This window comes from Brassica rapa, chromosome A09 (genome assembly GCF_000309985.2).
Source record: "Brassica rapa cultivar Chiifu-401-42 chromosome A09, CAAS_Brap_v3.01, whole genome shotgun sequence".
Taxonomy (NCBI): domain Eukaryota; kingdom Viridiplantae; phylum Streptophyta; class Magnoliopsida; order Brassicales; family Brassicaceae; genus Brassica; species Brassica rapa.
The window spans coordinates 7,932,260-7,951,112 of NC_024803.2; the positions used below are offsets into that span (position 1 = coordinate 7,932,260).

The window sequence follows — 18,853 nt, forward strand, 5'->3', positions numbered from 1 at the left end:
GGTAATACTAAAAATAGAAAGGATTATAGTCGACCGTAGTCACACATCATTTGCCCCCGGTACAAGAGTAGAAATTGGCACATAAGCACACATAACACACACAAAAGTAAAGCTGGAAAATTCCCACACAGCTAATTCCCGCGAGTGATGTCCACTTTCTTGTTTTCTTATGAGGAGAAAACTATCTCATTTGGTTTAGTATCAATGGGGCGCGTGCGAAATTAAATAGGTCGCAATTTTGGTCTTGTCCTGTTTTCTTCTTTTAAAGCCTTTTTTCATGTGACGGTTTGTTGTTTGGGTATATAAAAAGATCATCTACCTTCTAAAGCCTCTTTTCATATTGGGTTTCTCTCATATTCTCTCCTCTGTTCTACAAAGAAAATGAAGGTATTTTCTCTTATTTACAAAGTACTAAAAGATTAGTCTTTTTTATTATTATGTTGACTTAAAAAGAGTTTGATTTCTTCTCATATTTTCTACAGAAAATGGTTGTGATGATGGGTGTTCACGACGAGAGATCAAAAAGGAGAATCATTGGCGCAGTTGCTAACTTCCATGGTAATCCATATCAATCATCAAACAGTTTTCTTTGTATCTTGTCTTGTTCTTGAGTTTCTATTTTAAAAAGACAACCTTTTTTCTTGTTGATGAGTTTTTTTACCGAAAAGCCAAAGCTTTTTATTACATACATTCTATAGTTTTGGGGTTCTTTACAGGTTATGAATGGAAACCCATGAGACATAACTCTTATCTTCGTCTTTTCTTTTATTTGTTTGTCTTGTTCATGAGTTTTTATTGAGAACCCAAAGTTTTTGATAACACACATTCAGTCTGTTTTGGGGATTTTTATGGTTTATGAATTCAAATCAACCAAGAATGAACTTGTATTTTTGTCTTTGTTCATGACAGTCTTTCTTTTTTCTTTTTTTTTTGGAACTCTCATGACAGTCTTTCTAAAAGGAAGAACATAAAATAAAACTGGTAGTCACATATTCACTCTGTTCTTGGAATTCTTTGTGGGTTATGAATTAAAGCTCCAAAAGTTTGAATTTTGATTGTGTTTTTCCATGCGTTTTAATTGAAAAAAAAACAAAGCTTTTAATTACACATATACACACACTCTCGTCTTTGGGATGCAATAAGGGTTATGACTGAAAGAGAGCTTTTGATTGTGATGCGAACTCTATTGTTGACCATTGTCTTGCTCATCATTCCTGTTGCTAGGGGTTACAACGATTACCATGGACTCAAAGGATGGGAAGCTAACCATCATTGGAGACTTCGACAGCAGGAAGATCCTCACCAAACTCGAAAAGGGATGGATCAATGCTGAAATGGCAACATTTGGACCTTACGATCCCAAAAAAGAGGCCGAATCTGCTGCAGCTGCAGCCGAGAAGAAGAGGATGGAAGAAAGGGAACGTGAGAGGTTGGAGGGTTCTCGTGGAAACCACAATTTCTATGGTCCTACGCCTACGCATCATCAGATTTGTGTCTGCACTCATGACCCTTACCAAGGCTGCATAATCTCCTAAGAGAGTTTCAAGTGACTAAAAAGGCATATGGTAACTTTTAATATTTGTTAGAAGTTGGACTTCAAACTAGTGTTTCATCTGACGAGTAATGATGTTTTAGATTCCTTCATGGATGCTTTTATTTCACTATTAGTTTAGTTATTATGTACATATAAAACTTTGCATTATAAGCCAAAAAAGCAATTGTCTATTTCGATTTTGTATTCGAATTAATATAAAATCAACAAAAAAGTCATAGCTTTCTTGTGATGAAATGTCTGAAGATGAAAATGACAGACGCATACGTCACAAGAAACTCCAGTCGCAATTTCCAAATTTATTCAAATTTGACCAAGAATCAATTTTTCCAATTTAATATATCATCATCATCACATTATTCGATTTTCATTGTTTTTAAGAGGGGATTATTTAGGCTCAAAAGGGTGATTACACCAAGTGTCAATTTATATTAGTATTTATATCTTCTTTTTAAATGAGATTGGTACATTTAGGAATATGATTAATCTTCATCATCATCACCATCAGCATCATTCGGTTTTCATTGTTTCGAAGAGGGGATTAATACCGTTCAAAAGGGTGATTACACCAAGTGTAAATTTAGATTAACAATATCTTTTAATAATGAGATTTGATACATTTAAGGAATATGATTAATCTGAATCACTTCTTCATGAGGAGAATAACAGTGTGAGCTGCAATGCTTCTGTTTTCTCCAAGGCTATCAACTTTCTCATGTGTTTTAGCTTTCAAGTTCACCACAGAAGGATCTGCACCAAGAAGCTTGGAGAGATTAGATCGTATTGTCTCTTTGTGAGGACTAATCTTCGGTCTCTGTAGAATCAATGTGGCGTCTAGGTTCCCTATCTCGTACCCTGCCTCGTCCATGAGTCTCACCTGAAACACAAAATAAAAACAAAATCGTTTCAAGTTCATTTTGAACATTTTGTTTCTTATATAAACTATGTAAACCTCATTACAAAGTGATGATCACCTAACTATAATAAAAGTTCATAGCTTGATTCACATTAGCTTCCATGCAATCATCATTAACAAAGATATTACACTATAAACTGACCCAAAATATAACTCTATGGTTTCAAACTTGTGTACTTAAAACATCAATCATATGTGTGCCTCAAGAAAAAGTAACGATATCATCAACCCAAGAAGCAGGAACCTAATCTAAACAAGATAAAACTAATGTATGCCAATGCGAGAGCGGTAAAGGTAAGATTATAAAATAGCTTAAAAGTGATCACAAAAGGCTCCAAAATCTACATCTAAAGATTATTATACTCAAGAAGAGTATTACAGAACCTTGATATTATTAACTAACCAACAGTTACAAACTAACTAAAGTCCATAGGGGGATAACTAATAGAACATCAAAGGGGAGGTACAAAAGCTTACAGCTTCTTTGATGAAGACAGAGGATGCAGCTCCTTTCCATTTAGGATCAGAGTCAGGGAAGATCTGACCTATATCAGGAAGCCCTAACGCTCCCAAGATTGCATCCACTACACAATGAAGCAACACATCCCCTGCACACAAAGCCCCAACATCACCACACAAACCTCAAAGCTCTATTCAAAAGGTCAAAACTTTTACCGTCGGAGTGAGCTTCGCAGCCTCTATCGTGAGGGATATCAATCCCTCCGATTATCAGAGGGTACCCTGGCTCTAACCTATGCAGATCGAACCCGTGACCCACTCTAAACGGAAGTGTTCTTGTTGATTTCTTCTGTTCAGTGACGTCGACGGAGGAAGAAGCAGCAGAAGCTGAGACAGAAGAACGATGGGATAAAGAGAGAGACTTTGGCCTAAGTGTAGAGAACCCATGAACGCTGATCGTCGCCGGGGACGGGAGAAGGAAGGGCTTTTTGGTAATTTGAGGGTGAAACAAAGATGAAGAAGAAGATAGCTGAGTACAAGTAGCCATAGCCATTTCTTCTCTGTTTACAATCATCAGCCACTCTATTTTACTTTTTTTTTTTTTTAAATAAACTAGATGGGCCTATATAACAGCCCATTTAAAAAATTTAATTAGATCTCTACCGTCGATCAGATCGCATTTCCACTAAACTTTACAGAAGGCCGCGTCGTAGAGTATAACTACCCATCACCTCTGTCGGCTTTAGGTTTTCTCCTCTCAGCTTTCCCTAAACTCCCTCGCCCCCACTCTTCTCTTCTTTTGAGCTCCAACGAAACGGCGGCGGATCATCTGCACTCGATCGCCGGAAACTAAGAAGAGAAGATGGCGGCGCCGGAAGCTCCAGTCAAGTACGTCGGAATCCTAAAGGAATCCGCCGCTTTCCGGCTAATGAAATCAATGGTGAGTTCAATTCTTTTTCCTGAATGATAATGTAAAGCGTAGAGATTTCTCACAAAGAACTTAATGTTTTGGAATGGTGATATATATTTGTGTGCAGGGATGGGAAGAAGGAGAAGGACTTGGTAAAGACAAGCAAGGGATCAAAGGATATGTCCGAGTCAAGAACAAGCAAGACACAACCGGTTCGTTCCTTTTCTTCTTATTTATCTTCTTGGTATGTATGTTTAGTTGTATTTAGTGGCGATTACAAATACTCAAAGCTTGAAGTTGTGGAATTTAGATTTGAGGAAAACTGAAATAGAGCTAGTTTGCACTTGTATACCCAAAGAAGTTATTGATTTCAGATTTTCGTTAGAATGTATGTGTATAATAGGACTAATGATTTGAAATTGGGAGCAGGTGTTGGTGTTGATAAGCCTAATCCATGGGCATTTGATACTACTCAGTTCGATAACATTCTCAAGAAACTCAAAGTGGTATTGGCTCTGCCCTTTGTTTATTTTCTACTAATCTCTTTAGAGATGATTTTTAATCCCTATTATTGTGTGTTATTTGCAGCAAGCAGCACCTATCAAGAACGATGATGGTATTATATTTATCTTTTAACCATTTTCAAAGCTCTGTCGCTTTGATTATCCCCATGAATTGTGTGTTATGTGGCATGTAACAGCTTCGGAGAAGGAAGCTGAAAGTGAAGACGAAGGTGGCAAATCTGATGAGCCTGTCAAGTCCAATGTTGCTAAGGTTACTCGTCCACAAGGAAGGTTGTTAGATATTTTCTTATGCTTATATATCTCCGTTAGCAATTCTCTGTCGCATTGTGTTTGAGTGTTTCCTTTTTGTTATGTAATTAGGTATAAACGTAGGGAGAAGGGGAAGCTTGTCAATTCATACTCTTCTAAAGATCTTGAAGGAATACTTGTAAGATTCTCTTTCCAATTAGTTCTCTCCTGATTTGATCCGATAATGACAAAGATTCATGTTGGTTAGCATTACTTTATATAGCTTCTACCCATTCTTAATTTGTGCATGTATTTGTGTTTCTCTGCTATCACCATTATTATAACAAATGGCATTATGGAAGTCCTAGTCTAACTTGGTCTACTGTTTTTTTAATGTTGTGTAGGTTAAGCGAACTGAGGAGCCTTCTCCTGCGGTTTGTGACATAGCCGATGCTATGGAGATTGAAATTATCTCCGAGGACCAATATCCTGATGTTAAAGGTGTCTAGATTGGTCCTGAACTCTTAAAATGGGCGCGACTTTGATTTCGTTGTGCTGAAAAATGTTTATTGATCTTTTGAACTGAACAGAACAGAAAATCGAAGAACCTTCTTCAGACTGGTGGGGATTTAAATCCGGGTTTGTCTCGGGCGGTCTCCTTGGAGCTAAGCCTGGCAAAAAGAAATCATCGAAATCTAAAGAGAGAAAAATGTTTTGTGAGGACGATCAAGAGAACCTTTACAACATGGTTCAGGTATGTGTCCAGGCTACCTCTTCTTCTCAAGCTTTTCTAAGAAAAGAGGGATGGATAGGATTTTCAACTCTCTGGAAATGATGTATGCAGGATAAAGCCACGGCTGGAAAACAAGGACTGGGTATCAAGGACCGGCCTAAGAAAATAGCTGGTGTTCGTTACCAAGGAAAGAAAACTTCTTTTGATAACAGTGATGATGATGATACTGACGAAGAGGAAGAGGAGGAAGAAGATGACGAGGACTCTGTTATTGAAAATGCTCTCCCAGCAAAACGGAAGCGCGAAGAGAGTGAAGAAGAAGATGACAAGGACTCTGTTATCCCAAAAAGGAAGCGGGATGAGATCACTGAACCCAAAATCAAGTTGAAGAACCTGTGCAAGCAGATTCTTAAAAAGGTACGTTATCAATTTCAACTTTGAGCAGTTATTGTCTTATTCTATAACATCTCTGAAACACGTATTGTCTTTACATTATCAGGACGCTGGTAGTAGTGGATCGATGAAGCTGAAACAGCTTAAATCTCTAATTGATGAACAAGCACCATCAGTTCTCTCTAAGTTTTCTTCAAGGAAAGATGCTATTGCTTACTTAAAACTTAAGGTACTAATATATTAATCTTTGCTCATCTTATTATTTCATGTTCCTAAATCATTTTTAGTAGAAGGTTTCTCAATTTCTTACTGACGTTGGACGTGACCTCGTTGTTGCAGCTTGGGGGAAGTGGGAAGTTTATTATGGAGGGAAAGAAGATCAGCCTCGTATCAAGGAAGAAGTGAGGACAATTATCCGTTATACCTGCATAGGACAGTGGAGATTAGGGCAAGTTTTGTTACTGAATCATCACCATGCCATATGTATAACAAATATCTTTCATTTTGAAATTTTGATGTGTTTGTAATTTTATTCATACATTATATTTATGAGAGTCTGCATAAAACTTCACCATAGTAAGTCAAACTAATCTCCTTTGTTTAAGAGGCAGATATAGAACAAACTCTTCTCTATTGTGCTTGTGGAAATTAAACGCTGGTGTGTTTTTAGTGTTATATGTATTTGCCCTGAACGATCTTGGTGGCTATATATTTCCCGAGATAGTTATAACCATGGCAATACAGAGCTTCAATTTCAGCTCTCTTACCAGTTTCGATCATCAGTGACAGCTCCTCTCTGTAGTTCTCCTGCCGGAAGCAAATAAAGAAAGTGAGTCGAGTTTTAATTCGTAGATTCAGTTACGGATATGCTCACCTGCAAGATTTTGGAGGACAATAAGCTTTTAGCAATCTGCGAGTCCTTTGCCTTGAGAGGAACCAAAGACTCTTCTGGTATCAGGTTAAGATCATCTCCTCTGAGCCCAATCCACTTAACATTGCAAGCTACAGACGAACCAAAAACCATCATTAAAGTGGGAATATAATGTGATGCAAAGGTTTGAGTCTTTGTACCATATCTGTAAGCTTCAAGACCCATCCCTATGCTCCCAAACTTGAAGGTGCATAGTATAGCTAACCCAGCTGGATTCCTACGCAGTTAAACATTACACAGACTTCTCTCAGTTATTAACTTAATGAATACTAAACAAAGAGCAGAATGCTCACCAATCTACTAGAGCAAGAATTGGCAGATGAGGAAATGTTATGCTCATCCGATGAAGGAAAAACCTAAACAATTCAACCTCCAAGCTATTCAGTATGTTATATATATGGTTTTGTTAATCTGAGTTTAAGATTTTGTTTGACCTTGTGGCAATGTCCGGATACCCTTTTGCGGTGATGAACACACAAGGAATGTGATTGAACACACGATCTTCCACAAGCCGATGAAAAATCGCATGCTGAAAACAAGATCTAGTAGCAGTGACTTATATGGATAGTTATGTTGTGTCCTAGATTCGTTAAAGAGTATAATACCTTTTCCACAAGAATGATATAGCGAGCATCGCTTGTCATGATGGTGTTGTCAAGCAAATTCAAGTCTCCTGAAATAGGAAAACCAGAAGAGCCACAGGCTGAACAGTCTACAGGTTCCTTACCTGGTTCCTGCGTGTGCAAATGGAGGGGGAGAGATCACAATGCAAGCTAAGAAACATAACATGATTAGTGTTTACTCACTTGAAGGGATAACCTTCCAGCAACAAGGCCTCTGGTAGAAGCCATGATCCCAAGACTGAATCTACTGCAACGCAAAAGAGCTACCACGTCTGCACTTAAAACAAAAAGGGAAAATCTTTTAACCCTGTTCAGATAAAAACTCTTATCAATATATAAGCATGAGTTCTAGATTGACCTTGGACGCTTCGGTTGACTTCAATCTGAGAAGAAAACAAGTCAGGTGAATCACAAAGCAGTTTATAGAAGAGCTCTCTTTGAGTGACTCGTTTCTCTTGAAGCAGAATCTGAAAGCACATCTCCATAACTTTCCACACTAGAATTCAAAAAAACAGGAAACCATGAGAACGTGATTTTAATCAAAAAGATTCAACAGATGAATGATAGAAGAGAGCGAGCGAGTACCGCGCACGAAAGCTTTGGCAGTTTTAGCATTGGTCAAGGAGCTTTTGGTGAAGGAAGTAGAGAGGAATATGTATGAAACGTCTGTGAGTATGCCTTGGTTTATATAGCTATTGCTTCTCTTCCTATTGATCTGTTAAAACCAGAGAGTATTTCAATTTCACGATTCCTGCTCAAACTAATTTGGGAATCGCATGAGATTAGAGTACCAGGGAGAGATCAGAGATGGCTGGATCTGGAGAATTCAACACTCTGAGGAGATTGAGAACGGAAACTTCGATTCTAGCACGAGCCTGTTTACAACATCCTTCGATCTCTCAAATCGGAACCACGAGACTCTGACAAAATCACGAATTCGAAGCGAAACTTACTTCGTGAGGAGGAAGGATATCAGCGTAAGAGGTGTTTTGATCCGAGAAGAACTTCATCGATGCGTCTTCCTCCATTTCCAGATTTTTTTCTTTCTCTGATTTGAATTTAATTGGAGGAGGGAGACGCGCGATGTTTTTAGCTTGAAGAGTTTTTTTTTTTTTTTTTTTGGGGTAAGAGCTTGACTGTATGGCGTTTCAAGTATAAGAAACCGGGATGCAGTTCGTTAACCTTTCGACGGAACGCCTACAGTCATGGATATATAATCCAAAACAAACTCAAATTGGGTTCGGTTCGGATAATACCTGGGCAAATAAACCGAACCCGAAAATTCGAACCGAACCCGATCCAATAAAACTGAATTCGAACCGATCCGAACTCGACATAAATACCGAATGGATCCTGATTTTTGGTATTTTGGGTTATGGGTATTATCCGAACCGAACCCAGACCTAAATGGTTATCCGATAGAACCCGAAACATTTAAAATCACAAAAAGAACTTTTACCAAATATGATCTTAATTCTTAATATGTATTCAAAATACTTTAAGATATTATTGAACTTCTTAAATAATTATCTGTTACATGAAGGTTGATGGTGGAATGTGGTGGTTGGAGCCTGAAGTTTTTAGATTTTGGTTTTGTTTTTATTGAATAATGTTTCTCATTTCATGAGAACTTAGTTGTTGTTTTATGATTTCATTTATCTGGTTTTCTTTCTATCACTAACTATGTTTATCTTTCGTTTGATTTTGAATGATATCACGTTTGATGTTTTTTCTTATTTTTGAATCGATTTTACTTATGTTTTGGCTATTAAAATATGTACAAATCATGTATTTTAAATCTGAAGAACCGATTTCATTTATGTTTTAGTTACAAAATAGGTACAAATCAGGTATTTTTAAACCGAAGAACCGATTGGGACCCGAACCCGAAAGTACAATGGGTTATATCGGTTCTTTGAAGATTTACTAACCCCGACCCGAACCCGATAGAACCCGAACCGGTCCCGAACCGAACTTTTATATAACCCGAATGGGATTGATTTTGATAAACCCGAAAAACCAAAATCCGAATAGATAAAACCGAAACCCGATTGGGACTCCGAATACCCATGCCTAATCACAACAAACTCAAATTTTATAAACAAAGCTTTGGCTACACTACACCCGAAGATAAATTTAGTAATTAATTTTAGTTAATTAAATAATCCAAAGTTGCATAAGTTGATTGATTAGCTTGATTTTGATTATACCAAACTATATTTACGTTTATGTAGCAATAAATTCAACCGAAAAAAATCACGTTTTTTAAAAAAGAATTATTTTAACACCATATTTTTATATTAAATTAAAGATCTAATGGTTTTATGTGAATATAACCAGAGATACAGTTTGACTGCAAAATGATAAATGAAAAACATTATAATATAAGAATTAATAGAAATGACAAAAAGTATAGAAGACATTCAAAGAAATTTTTACTTGAAATCCTAGAGTTTGTGTTTGGAGGAACACATTGAAGTCAAATTTACAACTAATGTTGAAATATTCAATCGATGAGAATTGACAGCGGTTAACAACCGTCTGTGATACTCAACTATTGGTTGACAAGAGATACAAAGCTTTAGAACCGTAACCAGAACCGGTCCTAAAAATTTGTGGATTAGAAACCAAAAATATTTATTTAGCCGATTAGGTTCGAACTCATGATCTCATCAAGCTAACAATAGTTAGTTACCAAATAGGCTGATGGAAGTTTTGATAAAAAAATTTTACTTAATATTTTGCGGTCGGAAGCATGAACCAGTGGTGGAGCTAGATCTTACTTTTACAAGGGTCTTTAGTCATTTATTACAGGTAAAAGAATACATAGAATAGAGTTGAACCTGTGGCATATGGGTCAAAAAAAAAAGAGATCTTGACCAATTGACCACAATAACAACACTGGATATAATCCTATAAACTTTTATTTATTGATTTCATGTAGGTCAGTTGACCCCGTGCCTCCAACGTGGCTCTGCCACTGGCATGAACTTGGCCCGCCTTGAACTCCGGCTCTGACCGTAATCAAAAGTGAAATAACGAGGTTTTGACTGTCTACATTTGGAATTAAAATTCCATTGTAGTACAATAAGGATGAGGACATGATATAATCATATAAATTAAACATATGTTATGTGACCTTTCATTTTACCAGGTGGACCCGCCTCTTGCATATATGTTCATGCAAACTTTATTTTTTCATGCAAACTTTATCCTATTATAAAAAGTTTGAAGTCTTATATCATATATATATTTATTTATGTAGGATCATAGAATAAATAGTTCAGAACCTGAAGCTTCTACGTGCGTGCATGAGTTTGCATTGCTTTAAACCTATGCTAATTTTTATTTAGATTTATTCGACCGGTCAAGCAAGATTCTTAACTACTACAACCACAATAACTTAAGTTCGTTTAACTCTATTTAATGCCCAACACTTTAAGCGATTCGTCTCATGATCATGTTTTGTACTCGTTCATATAAAAACTATATATTTCAATTAGCATCATATTTAACTAAGTATGTGCGGTGTGGATGAGCGAAATTTAAGAATAGCAAAAACGAATTTATGTATATGCTGTCCAAAAATATCTACCAAAACGATCTTATACTATACTTAAGCACACATTTATATGAAATTGTACTGCAATTTTACCTGTTAAACTAGATATTGACCCACCTTCGAGAGGGCGGGTATATATTTTGTTTTTAAATTTTTTGTCTAATATAATTTATATGGTTGTGTGTTTGTAGAATCTTATTTTTGTATGATATGAATTTAATAGAATAGATAATTTTTGTAAGTATATTAAATAAATAAAGTTCCATATGTATTTGTGTCTTTCCTTATATCATATATGTATTTTTTTTGTAATCATATTTGTGTTTTTATCTGTGATCATATATTCATATTATAGACTACATGTAGGGATAAGAGTTCAGGTTCGATTCCGATTATTCAGATATTGGTCTTTAGATGAGAGATTAAAACCTATTTGGATATTTATAAATTTTAGTTCGGATTCAGTTTGGATCATTACGGGTTCAGTTCAAATATGGATATTCATTTAAATTATGTAAAAATATTAAAATACAAATATACCATAAATTCTATTAATTGTGCGACTGGTTTTTCCGCTACCACCCGCAAACGCTGCTTTTGCGGTTGGTACCGGTTGTCGGCGGTTTGCAACAATCACTCAAATCGCTCTAAACCGTTTCAACCCGCTCCGAATCTCATAAATTCAAAAGCTGGCTCCAGCTACCGTTTGCGGTTGCGGGCGGTTGCGGGAGGATAATTTTTTTTCTTTTTTTAAATCAATATATATACAAAAGTAAAAATGTTTAATAAAAAATTTAAAATTGAAATTATAAAAATATTAAAATATATCTATTATATTTTAATTAATATTATAAAATTTTATAATAAAAACAATTTCAATAAATTTTCAAAAATTTATGGGTGAAAGTAAAAATATTTAATAAAAAATATTAATTAAAATAAAGAATCCGAGTAATAGTTGGGATTATGTTAGGAAAAATGAAATACATGAACATCATCGAAAAAATTGTTGGGATTTGAACAATAAAAATAATGGTGGTTACATAACAAAAATAAGATATATAGATACAATTACAAAAAGTGGTGGTTGCCGATCATTAGGCACTTTAAGTGGGGGGTTACATAATATATATATATATATATATATATATATATATATATATATATATATATATATATATATATATATATATATATATATATATTTCATTGCAGTTATATTAAAAAGGTATGTATTATTAAAATTTAAGTTGGACATAACTTTTTATCAATGGGTCACACTGCTGTTTTAATAGAATAGATGTAAATTGATTAGCTAATTAAGCCAATACCAAATATTCCCTTGGTCATGGGAAAACATCATGCATCTAGAAAGTAGAAACTTTGACCACTAATATGATAGATGTATTTGATTGGCATATATGAGACATGGGCATGTGGGTATATACAGTATAGTTCACACAAGTTTAAATTATCATTATATATGTCTTATTATCGCCATAATATAAAAATTGATAAAGAGTATAGTATATACCATCGTTGTCGAAATTATCAGATATAAACTTGGGGTCCCTATAAACTTCTTAGGTTCCAAATAAATTAATTTGGCATATTACATACATTTTAAGTAGGGTGATATACGAATATAGATAATAATATTGATCAGAAACATTCTTAAGGAGAAGAAAATATATATAGCTAGGAAAATTAAGGAGGAAACTCTAAAGCAGTTGAACAAAAAGTTAGGTGAATATAGTTGGCCTTAATGTTATATACCCTTTTACTCATTCTTCTTCTTTCTTCCCTACGAATATCTTTATAACCTTTCTCGTCTTCTCATTCTTCTTCATCTTGATATCCCCAAATATATACATAAACAAGCCTACATATAGCGTGTGTGTGTGATCAGAGAGAGAGAGATCTAGATAGAGAAAGAGCTTCATACAATGGAAGGGGTCGACGACAAAAACCCGACGTTAACACTAGAAGAAGGCGAAAACAACCCTTTTTCTTCCTTTGACGATAAAACATTAATGATGATGGATCCTTCCTTAATGTTTTCCAGCGATATGGGGCCATCTTCATCTTGTTCTCCGGCCAGTTTTCATATGTCTGCTCAGCCAGACAATTTTCAACATGCTGAAGGAGGAGACGCGGTGGAGATTGGAGGATTAAGTGATCATAATAAGAATAATAAAGGGAAAGGGAAGAGATCATCGGCGATGCCGAGGATTGCGTTTCATACGAGAAGTGATGATGATGTTCTTGATGATGGTTATAGGTGGCGAAAATACGGCCAGAAATCTGTCAAAAACAATGCTCATCCCAGGTTCTTTTTTACTTAGTTACGTCTAATACATTAATAATGTTGTTTTTTTGACAAAAAGTTTTCAATTTAAATGCTAGAAATATACATTACTAACGTCGTTTAAACAATATGTTTGGTATTGGCTTACTTAGCTTTAAAAAAAAAACAATATATTTGATACCCTTGAAGTAGAATTTGACACACACACTCTTGGTCACGTGTATATCTTGGTTGGAAACATTAGCTTAACAACCTATTACCTATAACGATCGAAGCCATATTGTGTAAGGGTATGACTGGTTTTCCCGCTACTACCCGCAAACGCAGCTTTTGCGGTTAGTAGCGGTTGCTGGCGTTTTGCAACAATCGCTCAAACCGCTCTAAACCGCTCCAAATCGCTCTGAACCTCATAAATTCAAAAGCTGGTTCCAGCTAGCGTTTGCGGTTGCGGGCGTTTGCGGGAGGATAATTTTTTTTTTTTCCAAAACAATATAAATACAAAAATAAAAAAATTCAATAAAAAAATTAAAGTGAAATTATAAAAATGCTAAAATATATCAATTAAATTTTAATTAATATTATAAAACTTTAAAATAAAAATATTTTCTATATTTTTAAAAAATTTAAACTATAACTTTCTAAATATAAATTTTATATTTATTATAATATTATTATTTTTTGATATTTTTATAATTGTATAAAATGTAAATATTATTAATTTATTATTTAACAGCTGCTGCATTTGGTAGTTAACCAGTCATAAGTATCCCGCAAACGCACAAATTTCTAACCGCAGAACCAGTCGTACAAATCTCTTAAAACCGCTAGAAACCGCAACCACCCGCATCCGCAAACTCCCGCAACCGCAACCGCAACCGCTGCGGTTAAACCAGTCAGGCCCAAGTCCCGTTGCTTTACGTTATTGCTCGTGTCTTTGAAACTAGGGTGTTTAATTATTTCGGATTGGTTTATCCAAACCGGTTCTTATATTAAATAATCCAAAAGAAAATTGGTACATATATAGATAACCAAAACACCTTGTCAAGTAAATATGTCATATCCCATATTAGGATCATTATGTCATATTCTAATCTTAACCAAACAAAATATAATAAGATTCATATTGGTCTGTTTGTTTCGTTGTAGCTAACAACATTTATTTTGGTTCGTATTTTAGTCGACACATACTTACATGTTATAACTTATCCAAAATGTTTCGGCGACATATCATAAATCCAAATAGTTAGAATGTTAATTTGTTTTAACTTTTAATTGAAAAATGTCAATGTGTCGATGAATCCGTGATAATGGGACAAACATGATTTGGTTGTTGCTGTTCGTCTGGCCTAATTAAGGGTCTGACTGGTTCAAACGCAGCGATTGCGGTTGCGGGCGTTTGCGGATGCGGGTGGTTGCGGTTTCTAGCGGTTTAAGAGATTTGTACGACTGGTTCCGCGGTTAGAAATTGGTGCGTTTGCGGGATACTTATGACTGGTAAACTACCAAATACAGCAGCGGTTAAATAATAAATTAACAATATTTACATTTTATATAATTATAAAAATATCAAAAATCATAATATTATAATAAATATGTAAATTATATTTTCAAAGTTATAGTGTTAAAATTTTAAAATTATAGAAAATATTTTTATTTTAAAATTTTATAATATTAATTAAAATATAATAGATATATTTTAGTATTTTTATAATTTCATTTTAAAAAATTTATTGAATATTTTTATTTTTGTATTTATATGGTTTTAAAAAAAAATAAAAAAAAATTATCCTCCCGCAACCGCCCGCAACCGCAAACGCTAGCTGGAATCAGCTTTTGAATTTAAGAGGTTCGGAACGGTTTGAAGCGATTTGTAGCGGTTTGTATGATTGTTTTGAAACGCTGTCAACCGCTACCAACCGCAAAAGCTGCGTTTGCGGGTGGTAGCGGGGAAACCAATCAAGCTCTAAGTCTGTAGTTTAGATAATTGTTATGCATATCGAAAGTAACCCAAATTTTAACTGAGGAATCAGTTCTTAAATTAAAAATGGATGTACTTAATCTATTTTTGTAAAACATTTACATAATCAATACCCAATATTACATGGATCTGGTTTACATAATCAATACCCAATAATACCCAATATTTTGTTTATAATATTGTAGTATTTATCTTTATAATTGAATACAAATGATTTTTTTAAAGAAAGTTCTAAACAAAATCTTTTAAAAACATTTTCAGAATTATTTTAAATTGTATATACAAAAGTAATTAATTTTAATTTATTTATCATAAACTATAATTAGAAATTAAAGTTTATTTTAGTTTTGATTTATATATGAAAATTTAAAATTATACAGAGTATTATAATTATATATTCAATGATAATAACAATTCCATCTGATTAATTTTCAAAAATAAAAATTACAAAGATTTTGTTGAAAGATTCATTTTTATTTCAAATTCAAAGAAGATATTTTATCCAACTTAGTGTATTTCTCAAATATGATGTTTACGACAAACTTATTTTGAAGTACAATGTATTATAGTATTTCTTTAAAAGAAATTTTTTACAGTATTTTAAAAAAAATCTTCTCTACTATATAGATCTAATTTAATTTGCTTTCATATAAATTTTAAATTTTAAATAAAAAATATGTAAATTAATATTGTTACATAATAAAGTTTCTAAAATAATTTTTGTTACAAAAATACAAAATTTATAGTAATAATATATAAACCACGTAAACATAGCTATTATAGAATTACATAATATATAACACTAAATTACATTAAGTTATTGGTAAATTTTGTTATATAAACTAAAATATTTTAGTATAGAAATAAGAAATCCGCACAGTTGTACGGGTCGAGATCTAGTCAGTTCTTAAATTAAAAATGGATGTACTTAATCTATTTTTGTAAAACATTTACATAATCAATACCCAATATTACATGGATCTGGTTTCTGAAATATTTATCGCGAATAAAACCTCGTGATCATATGAATTTTGTTGTATAAGATTTAACATAGCTTCATTAAACTATCCCGATAGCTTCATTAATACAGTATCATATATGGATTGATTCATTATTCATTGGGGTTGGCAACAACAAAAATATTGCAGAAGCTATTATAGATGCACCTACCATACATGCAACGTGAAGAAACAAGTGCAGAGATTGGCAAAAGATCCAAAAGTCGTCGTAACAACCTACGAAGGTGTTCATAATCATCCTTGTGAGAAACTCATGGAGACTCTCAGTCCTCTCCTTAGGCAACTCCAATTCCTCACCAGAGTTTCTGATTTGTGATTTAATGTTAATTAGTCATGTAATTAAAGCATGTTAATCTTGGTTTAATCATTTCATTGACCACAGTCTCCCAAGGAAAAAAATGTATAAAACAAATTTAAGATTATAAATTTTCATGTTCATTGAGGTGATTTGTGTTTTATTTTTATTTTATTTTTCTCCTTGTTGTTGTGTTGTGTTGTGTACAGAAGATGATCACATTTTCACTCTAAAACCGTTAAATTACATTTTTCAGTCAAAACTGTAAAATCACATTTTTCGTCAAAAGAGTAAAAATACACTTCTTCAAAATCATAAAACTACATTCTCATGTCAAAACTTCAAAAAGCCGTCAAATAACATTTTTTGCCAAAAATGCAAAAATATTTTTCCGCAAAAATCACAAAATTACATTTTCTTGCCAACAATGCAAAAAACACCAAATCACATATCCCGCAAAAACCGCAAAATCATTTTTTCTGTTGAAACTGTAAAAGCCTTTTTCCGTCAAAATTATAAAACTAATTTTTCCTATCAAAATCGCAAAAAACATTTTTCGTCAAAACCGTAAAACTACATTTTCCCATCAAAATCAAAAAACACATTTTGTCGCAATCACAATTTTTGAAAAAAAACGTAAAACACATTTTCCATCAAAACCGCAAAATCTCATTTCCGTTATTTTCCCTCCGAAACTGCATAATTATATTTTTCCAACAAAACTCCAAAATTACATTTTCTCGCTAAACTGTAATATACATTTTCCACCAAAACCACAAAATTACAGGTACTACGATGGAGTCATTCATAGCTCCTAAAACTTAGGGAAAACATAGATAAAACAGAGACCAAATGAACTTATGTTTTTGCTAATGGGAGCCTATGAAGACTGGGAGGGATCAAAGATTTGACCAACAAACAAAACAGTTCCAGTTGTGTCTTCTCTAATCAAGAAAAGAAATGGTTTATTAGCCACAAAATCTATCCTCTTCGGAGGTTCCATACCAAGATAGCAGCCACAGGCTTCATCAGCAGTGGCAGCCGCAGCTTCAACGCCTGATTCATCTATCCTAATACAAGCTTTGTGGTACAATTTATTTGAATCCAGTCCCAACTGACTAAAAACCTCCGAAACCAAGAAACCGAACGAGATCTCAAACTTTGGGATTCTGAATGTCCCAACTTTAACTTCACGACCCGGAATGTGAGCATCCAAGAATCCAGGAGTGGTTGCTATTCTCTCCACAAGATTATCCAACCCATCTTTCTTGCGGGGTAGATAGAAATACATAGCGAACGTGCGATTGGTATCACCACGGCCTCCCTGGAAAGGTAGTCTAGCAACCTTGAAACCGTCGTAAGCAGCTATGTATTGGTCCTCATCACTTGTCATGAATGGCACAGGCACTGTCGAGCCATTGAGAAGGTTAAACTTTCTCTTGCGAGTATCGTAGTCATCAAATGGGGTTTGCCAAGTGCCCTTGAAGTACAATGCGTTCGCATAAACACGTTCGGTTTCGTTTGTAACGGAACCAGGAGAAAGAAGGTCCTTGATGAGATCATTGGTGCTTTCTTGAACCCATGAGTTCACATCCATACGCACTTCTTCGGCCTTCAAAAATAAATAAATACGCATTTCATATTAAAACTTGCATTCCAAGATTCTATCTAACTTGTCAACGCAGATAAATTAGTAAAATTACATTTGATATAAAATCTACGAGTTTGAAAGCAGCTTTGAAGAAATTCTCCAATAGATATTTGAACTTATGGTCAAGGGAGAGAGTTTTCTCGATCCAGACGCCATTGACCGACGAGATCTCTGGCCCGCCGTTGGCGTTACCGCCAGTGTAGACGACGGAAACGATCTCGGTGAAGACAGCGTTGAGCTCATCGGTGGACGAAGACTTCAGGAAGCAGAGGATCTCATCGGCAACCGAGGGTTCGCTGGGAGCAGAAGCCACTAGAGTTAGAGCGGAGTATATTGAGGCAGGTGAAAAGACGATGTTAGAGTGTTTTTTGGCCTCTGAAGAGAAGACGTGCCTCGCAAGGAACATGGCGAGTTCGTTTTGCTTCTTCATAGATTCTCTCAAATCCATTTTTAATCTGCAACAAGAGGGAGGGAAAGGTGATAACAACTTGGGAAAGAAAGAGTTGACGTGCTTTTATAGTGAACGATTTGACATGAAAAGTTCTAAATGACCCAAAAGTCGTCGTACCAGGCCTACGAAGGTGATTAAATGTTAATTAGTGCCAGTGGTGTGATTAATTAATTAGGTATCAGTTTTGTCTTCTTTAATCAAGAAAAGAAAATGGATGATCTGCCACAAAATATATCTTCTTGGTACAACGACTCATTAAACTCAAAATAAAAAAAAACATTCGCAGCTTCAAACCCGAATTCGATCTTACAAAACTTTAG

At 34.5% G+C, this 18,853-nt stretch overlaps 6 protein-coding genes across 10 annotated transcripts; 3 read left to right on the forward strand and 3 right to left on the reverse strand.

Moving 5' to 3' along the window:
- Window positions 1–14: 14 nt before the first annotated feature.
- LOC103838241 (heavy metal-associated isoprenylated plant protein 15-like) lies at window positions 15–1,729 on the forward strand. Its single transcript, XM_009114660.3, has 3 exons — window positions 15–387; window positions 483–558; window positions 1,225–1,729. Exons 1-3 carry the CDS (start codon window positions 382–384, stop codon window positions 1,533–1,535), a joined length of 393 nt encoding a protein of 130 aa, XP_009112908.1. The 5' UTR covers window positions 15–381; the 3' UTR covers window positions 1,536–1,729.
- Window positions 1,730–2,050: 321 nt separating this feature from the next.
- Window positions 2,051–3,522, reverse strand: LOC103838240 (2-C-methyl-D-erythritol 2,4-cyclodiphosphate synthase, chloroplastic). Its single transcript, XM_009114659.3, has 3 exons — window positions 3,144–3,522; window positions 2,946–3,076; window positions 2,051–2,429 (listed from the first exon to the last, which is right to left on the reverse strand). The coding sequence occupies exons 1-3, from the start codon at window positions 3,499–3,501 to the stop codon at window positions 2,196–2,198; spliced, it is 723 nt and encodes a 240-aa protein (XP_009112907.1). The 5' UTR covers window positions 3,502–3,522; the 3' UTR covers window positions 2,051–2,195.
- Window positions 3,523–3,611: 89 nt separating this feature from the next.
- On the forward strand, window positions 3,612–6,405 carry LOC103838238 (PIN2/TERF1-interacting telomerase inhibitor 1). 4 transcript variants are annotated; one of them, XR_004451135.1, is made up of 12 exons: window positions 3,612–3,867; window positions 3,965–4,049; window positions 4,267–4,343; window positions 4,426–4,453; window positions 4,538–4,631; window positions 4,722–4,788; window positions 4,994–5,090; window positions 5,180–5,343; window positions 5,434–5,739; window positions 5,822–5,944; window positions 6,055–6,291; window positions 6,327–6,405. XR_004451135.1 is itself a non-coding variant. In XM_033279467.1 (12 exons), exons 1-12 carry the CDS (start codon window positions 3,790–3,792, stop codon window positions 6,118–6,120), a joined length of 1,119 nt encoding a protein of 372 aa, XP_033135358.1. In that variant the 5' UTR covers window positions 3,612–3,789; the 3' UTR covers window positions 6,121–6,348. The 4 variants fall into 4 exon arrangements, 2 of the variants coding, with proteins under 2 accessions (XP_033135358.1, XP_009112905.1); XM_033279467.1 differs by having other exon boundaries at window positions 5,434–5,566; window positions 5,633–5,739; window positions 6,055–6,348; XR_004451136.1 differs by having other exon boundaries at window positions 5,434–5,743; window positions 5,836–5,944; window positions 6,055–6,348.
- Window positions 6,132–8,824, reverse strand: SPO11-2 (meiotic recombination protein SPO11-2). 2 transcript variants are annotated; one of them, NM_001301912.1, is given in 11 exon segments: window positions 6,388–6,522; window positions 6,590–6,717; window positions 6,787–6,863; window positions 6,940–7,002; window positions 7,081–7,175; window positions 7,252–7,380; window positions 7,453–7,541; window positions 7,628–7,765; window positions 7,855–7,984; window positions 8,061–8,144; window positions 8,223–8,297. In NM_001301912.1, coding segments are annotated over 11 exon segments (1,143 nt in total).
- Window positions 8,825–12,088: 3,264 nt separating this feature from the next.
- On the forward strand, window positions 12,089–16,500 carry LOC103838236 (probable WRKY transcription factor 56). The gene is made up of 2 exons (XM_009114656.3): window positions 12,089–13,160; window positions 16,266–16,500. Exons 1-2 carry the CDS (start codon window positions 12,778–12,780, stop codon window positions 16,450–16,452), a joined length of 570 nt encoding a protein of 189 aa, XP_009112904.1. The 5' UTR covers window positions 12,089–12,777; the 3' UTR covers window positions 16,453–16,500.
- On the reverse strand, window positions 14,875–18,751 carry LOC103838235 (serpin-Z1-like). The gene is made up of 2 exons (XM_009114655.3): window positions 18,135–18,751; window positions 14,875–18,043 (listed from the first exon to the last, which is right to left on the reverse strand). Exons 1-2 carry the CDS (start codon window positions 18,528–18,530, stop codon window positions 17,312–17,314), a joined length of 1,128 nt encoding a protein of 375 aa, XP_009112903.1. The 5' UTR covers window positions 18,531–18,751; the 3' UTR covers window positions 14,875–17,311.
- Window positions 18,752–18,853: the final 102 nt, after the last annotated feature.